At 33.7% G+C, this 12,758-nt stretch overlaps 1 protein-coding gene across 1 annotated transcript in view; it reads right to left on the bottom strand.

Annotated features, from left to right (window-relative positions):
• Positions 1 to 3,118, bottom strand: part of LOC118181076 (polyprenol dehydrogenase-like) — a 35,003-nt gene extending 31,885 nt beyond the window's left edge. Inside the window, exons 1-2 of the mRNA XM_085822801.1 lie at positions 2,925 to 3,118; positions 1,658 to 1,765 (exon numbers count right to left, since the gene is read on the bottom strand). Coding sequence (XP_085678927.1) covers positions 1,658 to 1,765; positions 2,925 to 3,042 — 226 coding nt within the window. The 5' untranslated portion in view covers positions 3,043 to 3,118. The remainder of the gene's footprint in view (positions 1 to 1,657; positions 1,766 to 2,924) is intronic.
• Between the last annotated feature and the right edge of the window lie 9,640 nt (positions 3,119 to 12,758).

Raw genomic sequence — 12,758 nt, 5'->3', positions numbered from 1 at the left:
AAAAAGAAAATTTTCTCATAAATTAGAAAAATTTAGTTAAAAAAAAAATCGAAAATGCATAACAATTTTCTGAATCTTTAAACCCGGTAAAAAGAACATATATGAAATTACCTGATCGCGAAAAAGTATATACCCTTTCCAAATATGAACATTTCCCCATATAAAATAAATAAAATATCCAAAAACTTTTACCTCTACATTATCCATTATATTACAAACATCACTAACTAATTCATACCGCAAACATTACAAATGGTTACAAATACTTAGTGTCAAATATTTAAATTATTTCCATGCACGTTTACGGAAATTACTTTACTTCCACCTTACATTTAGAACAATGCATAAAAATAATATCCTCAAATAATTAAAAATACTAACTTACCTATTCTTCTTCAGAATCTTGATTACGTGTCCGATAAACTTTTCTTATTTCTGTTTCAGGATCTTTAAAATCATACTTATAGTTCACACCAAGGTACCAGGTAAAATAAATAACTTAATAAAACATCTTTACTTCTATCTCGCACAACCTTAAAGAAACACTTATTACTACCCCTTTCAATCCCACTAAATACCCATTTCGAATTCACTTTAGTTAGGGCCAAAAATTAACGAACACTGTTTCACACAACACAGAATAAAGCCAAATACAAAATTTCCAGATTTTTTCCCCGATTTCCCCCCTTTTCCGATTAAAGAACCGTAATTCGTCCATTAATATCACATGACATATCCCATGATCTCTCATTTCCCTCACACAAAATAATGCGTAATCGGAACTGAGTACTGCTCACATTATTACCAAAGTCCCAGGTAGTAACCTTTATCGCCTCCAAAATGTCGCCAAACTACCAGTTACCATATTCTAAAGATCAGCCCATTCCTGATTATGGGTGTCCGAATTAACGACTTTTGACTGTATTCATTATAGCTTTATTTATTTATTCTTCAATTAATGCTTTTACTTATATGGCTACAGCACTTTTAATTCTAGAAATGAAGCTCAGATAAGTTCTACATATATTACTCCAGATTAATTTTTATTTCTCCATATCATTTATATAGGATTTATTAATTTCCATACTGAGATGTAATTTCCAATATTAGGTACAAAATATAATGTCATATTAATACATCAAATTACATTTTTAAAATTAATATTAAAAGGAATTTAAATTGCACAAGATACAAATCCCTTGGTTATTTCTAATTCAGGTATTTGAAAAAAAGAACAAATTTTTGGTTTCAGCTGAGAAGCTAAGGTTCATTAACCCCTTCATGATGGCATGTTACTAAATTAAAAACCCTCTGTAGACGGGTATGTCATATATGCATAAGTCCCAAATGTCACTAGCAGCTGGATGATGCACTGGTGCAACACATCGTCTCCAAGCTGAGCTGCACCAAGTGGCATGCCGTCTCATAAGAGGGTTAGCTGCTGATGCATACATGATATTGCTGACCTAAAGGGGTTAGTCCCAATTTAATAATGCGTATTTAATTTGCAATAATAATGCAGTTAATTCGCATAATGATACATGCATATTATTTCATTTTCAACATATTCCATAAATACATTGACTATATCCTTACAGTATATAGATATATAATTTTAAATTAAAAATAAAGTAGGAAATAAAGAAAAAAGCCTTACCAATGATCACATTCATGCCAAAAGATAGTAGTTTCTTTGCAGTTTCAAAACCAATACCACTTGTTCCTCCAGTAATAAGAGCTGTGCGTCCTTCACATCGCATGAACACTGAAGATAATATTTGTTAGGTAAAAGTCAAACTAAAATTTTGAATGAAAATTTTCACATTGGCTTGAATATAAGAATTTAGGGGGTGAACCCCTTAAAATCTTTTTAAAAACTACAGTTAACCTTATATACATGATCAAATATCTAACGTTTAATATATTTTGATAACTTACCACTTATCTTTTAACTTTCTCAATTAAAAAAAAGCACAATTACTTACTTATTCTTCAAAGTACAATATTTAGATCATTAACTAACCATTTTAACTGGAAATCTGAAAATGATACATTTTACTCTGAGAAAAATGCAAAATTGTCTCAGTGTAAAGAAATATTATATCCAACCCAGTGTGGCATTTATGCTATAAACTTACAATGACTATAAAAATCAATAAAACATTCTCATTTCATGAGATTTAAAGAGCTTTGACAAAATCAAATTTAACAGTTTAAGGGCTATATATGAAATAAAATACAAAAATATATGACTGTGCATTGTTGTGACTTATCCTATTAGAATCGGCAATGAATTTTATTGTGGCAAGGAGCACAGGAGTGAATTTATCATTTGCTTAGACATTGGGCATTTCATAAGTAACAGTATGACTTTGCCCAGTTCCATACCAGTTTTGAAAGAGAATCCCCCCAGGGACTTCTCAAGAATCTCCTCCCCTATAACCAAATCACTTTTAAGTGCCCTCATGCCACAAAGACACTATATACTTATAAACATTTAAGCTAAACAGGATGGTATTTTAATTCTTACCCCTTTGATTAAACATAAAGTAAACTATCATCAAATGCACACAGACTATTGTTACTATAATTTTCAATAACATTTTTAAAAAGTCGCAATAAAATCCAGATAATTAGAGGAATATATTTAATATCATACTATAATGTAACAATAAAAAGAGTCAACTTTGCTGTTCTCTAAAATACAGTGGCATTTCTTAATACTCATCCTACATCTGATGTTTTCCGATAATTTTACAACAAAACTTTGCAAAAAATATTCATCATTCACAGCAAAAATCTACATTCTTATGTAAAATATTCAAAACGCATAGCATATGAACATTTATATTCATAATAGGGAACATGAAAATATATCTACATATAAATCTGATTAAAATATTAATTTGGTATACTTTATTTACCTTGTCCATATATTCCAGATTTCATCCAAAACACTCTACCAATACATTCGAAAATTAAATACCAAAGAGAATATAAGTAAAGTATACATATCTCGAACAAACCACATTTACTTTTCATGATTATGGATGATTCTAAATAATTATTTCGTGTTCACCAGCTTCCTCATGTTTTTGTTTACGTTGAAAAAAATTCATTAACGGTTACAGTTAAATGCTGGAAATTTTCTTTAAAAAAATAAAATTACCATAAAGTTAACGAATGAACTAAACGAACTAAAATTTTGAATGAAAATTTTCATATTGGCTTGAATATAAGAATTTAGGGGGTGAAACCCTTAAAATCCTTTTAAAAACTACAGTTAACCTTATATACGTGATCAAATATCTAACGTTTAATATATTTTGATAACTTACCACTTATCTTTTAACTTTCTCAATTAAAAAAAAGCACAATTACTTACTTATTCTTCAAAGTACAATATTTAGATCATTAACTAGCCATTTTAACTGAAAATCTGAAAATGATACATTTTACTCAGAGAAAAATGCAAAATTGTCTCAGTGTAAGGAAATATTATATTCAACCCAGTGTGGCATTTACGCTATAAACTTACAATGATTATAAAAATCAATAAAACATTCTCATATCACGTACATGGTCCACTGACTCAACAATTGGGAAAACTGCGGAAAAATAATAAATCTTATTACTGAAAGTGATATTATAATTAATAATTAACCGGATTGCTCCGGGTCTTAAGATAAATGGAAAGATGAGACGAAACCTCCACTGACCCGTTTGTTGACACACCAACACGATTCTAATCTACACTGGTGAAATAAATTAAGAGAATTTGCATATTTGATCTACGATCTCCAGAACTACTGTAAAGATTTTAATAAAATTTGGTGTGAACTAAGGTGATATAATACAAAAGAAATAAATATTCAAAGTTATAATAGAGACATGTTCGTGTGTAACACTCTTGGGAATCTGAAGGTCTGAAACAGCAGTTGCAGAAGACACAAAATAAATGGGTTAATAGAAAGTATGGTCCCGTCTTACAACCATACAGGCTTCGCAGCATGATCTCATACTGGAAATAAGGCAGTTTATCAGTGCCTGTGGCATTGGTCCCACTCATTCAGCAACGATCTTTTTCAGTTCTTGGAGGGTTGTTGCAAGTTGCAATTGCCCTCCCCAGAGCGACCCAGACATGCTTTACAGGGTTGAGGTTTGGAGACCTGACTCATCCATCTGACCAATCCATCTGACGAATATCCTCTTTCTCGAGAAATTCGTCGACTAGAAGAGCTCTACGTTGCCTCGCTTTATCGTCCTGTAAGATGAACTAGGGTCCCACTGCACCCCGAAAAAGGTGAACATAGGGCTCCAAGACCTCATCCCTATACCTCACACCAGTCACAGAGCCTCTGTTAAAGACGTGGAGAGATGTGCGGCCATCCAACATGATGCCTGCCCAGACCATTACACCAGCACCGCCATAATTGTTGATTTCGCGAACACTGTAAGGTAGGTAGCGGGTCCCTGGCTCTCTCCATATGAAAGTATAACGAGAATCGGTGTTTAGGCTAAAACGGGACCCGTCGGTGATCAGAACGGTCGCCCATTGCTCCGTACTCCAATCACTATGCTGCCTACCCAATGCTAATCGGACTTTCCTGTCCGTAGACGTGAGCGGGACTGAAACGGCCGTCTTCTGGCAAACAACCCTCTCTCATTCAGTCTTTTGGAAACAGTCACCCTTGTTACACGGCTTCCTGTGGCTGCATACAGGTCCCGAGATAGCTGAGAAGCTGTAGCCCCTCTGTTACGCATCAAGAGAAGTAGAGAAGTTGCTGCTTTCTCCTATGATCTGTTACTTTAAAAGAAGCGTTTTGAGGTAGAACCTTCTCTTAGTTTCGATCATAATGTTCATTGTCATCCCAGCACATAGGAGATTATGGAATCTTAGCAAATTAGAGGATTCGATCATCCATCGCAGCAGCGATGCAACTTTTTTCCACTGGGAGAGTCCTTGAGTCTGTGTCTCACTTTAGCTACGCCAGTGCTCCGCAGCAGTTCTTAATATGGTTGAGAGGTAAACCAGGAGAAGGGCATGACCTTAAAATTCATTAGTACGTGATTCTGCTCGTTTTCTAAATAGTTGTTGTCTGACAATGTTGATATTGCTTGCTTTCGTAAGAATTATTAACCGTTTTGCACTAACGGAGCAATGTGCTGTAAAAGATTCTTTCTTGGACTTTCAATAAGGCACTAAATAGGCTTAATCCTGCTTTTTTTGGTCGGCTTTGGAAAGGTAATAATTACGGCAGTCTGCCATTTTTTAGGAGAGTAGCCATGCTGAAGCATAAATTAATATTTTTATTTTAATTGATAAAGGATTAAGGTGGCAGATTTAAGCGCTTTTTTGTTTATTCTGTCGGGTCCTGATGTTTTCTGGTTTAGCACTTTGGTGATATTTAATGTATACTGTTGAATAATTAAAATAAAATTTTGTACAACGCATTTTTTGATATACAAGCATGACCTTTTTGATTTAATAACGTTCATTCTTGACTGTGAATTATGCACAAGTTCATCCTTTCATACGTTAGTCAAACCAGTGAACAGCGAAATACAAATTATTTGTTTCCGTCAATACTCATTTCCCTTGTTTTTATGTAAGGAAAATACGATTATCAGATATTATTATAAGACCCTTAATCACACACTGGCGTTAAATCCATTTCAATGATTTTGATTGGTTTGGTTTTACGGCAAAGCACTCGAGAGCTATCTGCCTTAAGGGAGGGATGCCTTTGTGGAGGACTTTTTAAGAGAAACTGGCTCGTATACACGTTACACATGGGGAAAACCACGAAAACACCCATGCAGCCAGCACGTTCGCGGGATTTGAACCTCGGACTGAACTAACAGTGTTCAACGACGTTACCGCTCGGCCGCTAGTGGCCTCCCCATTTCAATAAAAGGAGCGTATTTATAAGCGCAGATTAGTATATTCGTGGATAAGAAGTCTTATGCAAATGGTGATTTGGTGTAATAAGTCATCTTCTCATTTGCTTAGAGATAACGGGCACAGAATCTTCCTCAGACAGATTGAAGGATTCAACTCAAACTGTATGAAGCAAGAAATTAATTTCCGACTAATTTTCATTTATTTTTCTAATATGATAACTTTCGAATGATGGAACTAATAATGCACAGATGTATCGAGGATTTTTGCAACAGCATTCGGTGTCTTTTTCCGTTAAGAAATGATCTCTTCCACCCCTTTTTTACGTTTTCTACCCACACATACAACGTTTTTTTTTATCATTACCTATAATCTAGAGTGTTACACGAGTATGCATTTTTATGTTTCAGAAACACATATATACTACAGAAACGATGAAATATTTTTTAACAAGCTATAAAAATTGTTTTTTTTTAGATGTATTTAACCCATACATTCTCTTTAGGATCTTATACAATATGTAATGCTTAGTCAATATCGACACGACCTAGATCATGCATTCAACTTGTAAAAAGGCATTCATTACTGCTTTTCTAATAATACATAACTATCAGCTGAGCACTTGTGCATCCATCTAGACATATGAGCATTACCAGGCCTTGCTAACTAATAAAGTTCCGTTCCAAATGAAATTCTGAATGAGAAAACCCGGAGGTCTCCCACTCCTCTTCTCCTACCATCAACTTCTCGAGAGGATTTCGGCTCGTGTATGTATTATCACTCATATTTTGAGTGCCGCCCTGCCGCACAGACACTACATGCTTACAAAGATTCATGCCTTCTCTGGCATTCGGCCCCAGGCCAATCGGTACAGAAATCAGCATCACAAACTGGGTCACAAAAAAGTCCATAATACGAGTCTCAGTGTTGAATTCTATCTTTGTTCATATTTATAATTTTCCTTACTGTTTCTCCAAAGTCTTTCAAATTTGAATAGTTCATTTTTAAAATCTTCCTTAAAATTCTTTCTATATTTCTCTCTTGTATTCCGGGTAAGCTGATGACTTACATATTAGTTTACCACTTTTTTATTTCTACACTATATATTTAATAAAATATACAAGATTTTACATGCTTAGAATTTTACCTACAACTTGCTGACAGTTTTTGCCCTTTTAACGTACACTAAAAAAGAAATCTATAAAATGTAAATGAAGTGGAATTATTTTCTCTCCAAAACTGGGAAGTAAATAAAAACTGTGTTAAATTTTGTAATAAAATTTTAATTCCAATATTTTAAAGTGGTTTTCCCCATGCTAGCACAATCGCCGATGATATTTTAAGTTTTTTCATTAGTCCAATTGCTCTATTTCATACAGTACAGTGTTTATTAAATATGAGTTACATATTTTTAACTCTTAAGTGCTTGTTAACTGATCTGTACGTAGAAAACCTTTCACAATACTTACAACAGTTGTGAGAAATATTCGCGGTTGTATTACAATATTTGGAACTGCTTTCTGAAGACTGAATTTTAGATTAAACAACTAAAGTTCAAAATGATCTTCCATGTCTCTGTTTTATCTTTCCAAGCAGTAACACAAATGAAACTGTTACTGCTTGGGTAATTCTCTCTCGGTAAGGAATTTTTCTTAATTTATGTCATTAAGATCACAATTTATTTTATTCACATTCTTCATTCAGAGGTTTCTATGAAGTAAGTAAGGCATAGCACGAAAGTAAAGTCTTTCTCTAATTCCACTGGTAAAAACAATTCTGTATCCATTCAGAATCTCATGTTTCTTCACCCTATCAATAAGCCAGTGGATAAGATAGTTGAATAATGGTAATGCAACATGGGATCAAATCTTCACACCCCAGATAACGGGCTGGCTGCCTTAATTGAACACAGACTGTGTAATGTTATATTCAGACTTGCATGACTTAAATCGCAGTCAGTTGCCCTTTTAAGCCTTTTGCTGTGAATTTTAGTCCTCCATGAAGACATCTTATCTCTTAACCATAGAGGCCTAAATAGGAGTTTTTACTGCCCGGGAACAACTGAAGATTTCACACCCCTCCTGCTTGCCAAGAATGGAAAACATTTAATTCTAAAATTTCCTAACATCAATTAGCTCCCCCCCCCGGATGCTGTGCCACTCTAGTTACATCACTGCTTAATCCGATAAGAGTAGTGAACTTTGCCATAATCCAATAAATCTCAATTATTCTCTCTGCTCCAAAGATTCATATGACTTACCCTTATTATACGTTTCACATGAAAAATTCTGCCATCTGAGGTGGACCACTCCCTCTAACTATGCCAGAGCTTACAGAATGGATGGTTATTACCATCCATTCTGTAAGCTCATTACATGTGATACCTTTAGAACCCAGCCTTCCAGCATCTGACAAATCTGTCTTAAGCATTGCAAAACTGGCATATCTGAGATGAGGAAGTTTTATGATGTGGGCAAATTGAATATAATCTTGGTTTTACTCAAGGACAGTTTGCAAGGAAAAAATGTTGACAGGTAGATATAATTATTAGAGTGCAGCAAAAGACTCACTATTTGACCTAAGCTTTTTCAATAAGCATACTTATCACCATTTTGTTTAGTCAGTTACACATAGCCAGTTTACATGTACATACTTGCCATCTACAACATTAAAAAATCAGAATTTTCTTAACGATAAAAAGATTTTTTAAATGATAAAAACAGGCTTTTTATCTTTTAAAGAAAGAAAGTATATTTTTAATAATGAATTAACTTCAAATAGTAACTAATTAATATTCGAAAATTCAGTTACTTATTTTCAAAATGCAAACAGTATAAAATGGTTATAATGATAATACACTCAAGAGCCAAAACATTATGACCAGCCCTACATTTTGCGATGAACGCACCTGGATGACATGGAAGGCACATGATCAGGTGGAAGTGGTATTTAACTGCTGCTGGAGACTCTGAAGAATTATTCTTTCACTTACTCCTGTGTGTGATGGGAAAGGTTGCGGATATAAGCGACTTTGATAGAGGGCAGATTGTAATGGCTTGAAGGCTCGGAACAAGTATTTCCAAAACTGCACAACTCGTGGGTTGTTCGCGATCTACAGTTGTTAGTATGTATGAAAAGTAGATGAATGACGGTGAAACCAGCAGTAGACGACATGGTGTTGGACGTCCACACGCTATCAAAGAAAAGGTCGTCGGAGACTGTCTCGCATGGTGAAGCAAAACTGGAGCCATACAGTGGCTCAGCTGACAGCCGAATACAATGCAGGGCTAAGTAGAAAAGTATCGGAGCACACTGTTTAGCAGACACTGTTGGATATAGGGCTATGCAGCAAACATCCCCCTCGTGTGCCTTTGCTGACCAAGCGTCATTGCCGCCTGCACTGGGCCCTGGAAGATCGTGACTGGTCCATGGATCAGTGGGAGAGAGTTGCCCGGTCAGATGAATCACAGTTTGTCATTCATCACGCCGATGGCCGTGTCAGGATACGCCTTCTTCCAGGCGAACAGTTACTCTCTCAATGCACAGTAGGTCATACACAGGCCAGTGGTGGCAGTATTATGCTCTGGGGGATGTTCTCTTGGGCATCTCTGGGACCCGTGGTTGTGGTAGAGCAGACCATGAATGCTACAGGGTATCTGAACATCATTGCGGACCAGTTGCACCCTTACATGGCCTCTATTTTTCCAGCTGGAAATGGAATGTTCCGACAGGACAATGCCCCGTCCAACACAATTGTCACAAGGCTACAATTGTGTTGGAGTGGTTCCAGGAACATGATGCTGATTTCCAGTTAATGTCCTGGCCGCCTATCTCACCATATCTCAATCCGATAGAACACATTTGGTATGTCATGGGACGGCAGCTCAGAGGTCAAAGACCACCAATTCGCAACATCTGGGATTTGCGTGACCGCTGCTACAACATCTGGTACAATCTGTCTCTGGCCATCTATCAAGGACTTGTGGCATCCATGCCAAGGCGGGTTGAAGCTGTGTTGCGCGCCAAAGGTGGCCCAACTCATTATTAACAAGTGGTCATAATGTTTTGGCTCTTGAGTGTATAAAATACTGACATGTTAAAAAAACAGTCTTATTATTTGTATAATAATATAAATATACATATTTGTATAATATATAAAATATTTTAATCAGTTATTGTACAAATGCTAAGAACAGTAGCAGATTTTCATTAAGGAAGAAATTTTAAAATTTGTTTATATAGCAGTTGCCACATAGGCCTGCTATTGCTAATAAACATTTAATACTAAAACTGGATCTAAATTTAGTTCTTGTTCTAGTAATACCACTGAAAATCCTTTTGCACTCTGCATTACTATGAGGAAATATAAAGATGGCAAACATGATTCTAGACAGTTCACTGTAATGTAAAATTACATCAGCACCTTTCAGTTTTTCAAATGAACTCCAATGTATGTCAAACCATGCTCATTTTATTTTTTATCTAAGTTTCCTAACTGCATAATGCAAAACTTTTCAGTTCATAAATCATACTGAAACTTATCAGTTCATAAATCATATGAAACATAGAATTAGAAAACAAAACAAAGATTAGTTTTACAAACTTTGATTAAATGTCTTTAAATATATGACTGATTGCAAAACATGAATTAATGGAATTCTGCACTGCAGAATTGTGTTAAGAACATCAAATGAAGGTAAAATAATTTTCACAAAAGAGGTAATTTTCCTCTCTCCGTTTTCAACAGACTGAGCTAATAAAAAATGGGAAAGAGACTTAAGAAGAAAATATAATGTAAATAACTTAATACTTACAAATAATAGTGAAACAGCTTTTCAACAGGCAGATATTTTATTAACAATCTTTTTGCCACCAGACATGAAAATCTTTGTTACACTGATAAATAATACATTATTACAATCTGAAAATTATAAAGATGGCATGTGGCTAATAATAAATTCATGACATCTGCTGTCAACACTTTTGTATTCTTGCATGGGAAAAAAATCTATCTCATGATTTCAAACTAAAAGCTTTATATAAGCAGAGTAAATTAGATAAAACGATAGAACAGGTTTCAGTAACATGAAGAACAAAATTCCTCTATTTATTCATTAGCAAAAGTATAAATCTTAACCAGTCCCTAAAATTTCACCATACTTTCTTTACAATAATATTAAAAACAGAATTAAATTTCCTGATTAAAAAAATGCATTATAAAAACAGATGTTGTAAAACCTTAAAAGGGGGGATCAAACTCATATTGAAGTAGCAAGGTAGATTTTTTTCATTTCTGACAGCAAACTATAAAATAAAATACTATCCAATTGATGTTTTGTAAATTGACATACATGAATACTAAACATCTATGAAGTAAAAAATTGTCTGCATGTTAGTTAAAATCTGTAAACATGAAATTAGTATACAAATGAATTTTATGTTTACCAATCTACCAACTGAATTTCAACCAGTAAAAATAATACAAAATTAAAACATAATAAATTAATATTTAATGGGATGATGATGAAAATATTAAAAAAAGCAGAACTAGAAATTTGCCTTAGGTATTAAAATTTGTCATCACAACCCTGCTAGCAACTAGCATTTATATTTAAATTCCACATATTAAACTCTTCAATTTTTCTAAGCATAATTCACATAATTTTTTTTCCATGCTTGAAGCATGTAGAAGTAATATGGCAACAGGTTATCAATAAAGAATTACATACATTAATTTACATAAATATACGAAGACATCAAGTTTTCGTAATAATTTTTCCAAAATTGTTCAGATTTTCATTTCATTATTGGATACAGCCTGGTGTTTTTATAGATTAAGAAACTACATAATATAAAAACCAAATATCTGGTTTTAGAAAATCAAGTTATGAATATAAAAAAAAAAAAAAAAACTAGATTATTTTTGGTGCCTTTAAAACATGGCTGAAACAACAGTGCCTCTTTAGATACAGTGAACTCTTTTAGAAATAATGACCAAATCTGAATTTTCATTAACCTAGCATACAGAGATTATTAATTCAAAAAGATGCAGGAAAAAAAAGTGTGGGAAATAAAAATAATAAAATCACAAACATTAAGAAAAAAAGGTATTGATATTTTTTGCATTTAACCCTCTAAGCGGCAAGGCCGTTTATATTACGGCCTAGAATATTTTTTGTGATATCTGTAAGAACGTATATATACGTACATATTAAAATATGCCAAAGAAATTAAGGCAATATATCAAAAGAAAACAAATCCAGGTATGAAATACCAGGAGTGTTTTACATTAAAATCAAAAAAATAATTTGTTCTCATAGTAGTTTTGGGAAATCTGTGCTTTCTTAGCGAAAACCCTGGCCGCTCAGAGGGTTAATGAAATGAATATTTTAACAAACCATTAAGAGTTACACAGACATACACATGTTTGATGGACAAGTTAACCACTTATACCATCAAGGGAATGTGATAATTCCTTACACAATAGCTACTACAAGGAATGCTGGAAAACACATAAAACTTCAAACATTTATTTTAAAAAAATATCCAAGTTCTTCTTTCCCTTAAGCTTAAATTCTTAATTTATCTATTGAAAGTTCATCTGTATTTTATATGCATACAATCCACTAAAAAGCTTAATTGATTATTTTTTCAAAACTTGAATGCTCAGTCAAGAAGGGGAAAAAAAATAATAATTATGATAAGGGAGTTTTGAACATTCATAACTTCAAAACCAACATTCTCAAATACTAAACAGAAATTTTAAAATAAAAATTTCTAGTGAGAAAGTTTTACTAATGCATGTGTTAATAATCATTACAAAAAAGGGCACAAAAAAAGACAATTACTTATAGAA

The sequence above is a fragment of the Stegodyphus dumicola genome, chromosome 8 (genome assembly GCF_044657685.1).
Source record: "Stegodyphus dumicola isolate Sdum_Otavi_A_Nest chromosome 8, ASM4465768v1".
Classification (NCBI taxonomy): Eukaryota; Metazoa; Arthropoda; class Arachnida; order Araneae; family Eresidae; genus Stegodyphus; species Stegodyphus dumicola.
This window is presented reverse-complemented; position numbering and strand designations above follow the sequence as displayed.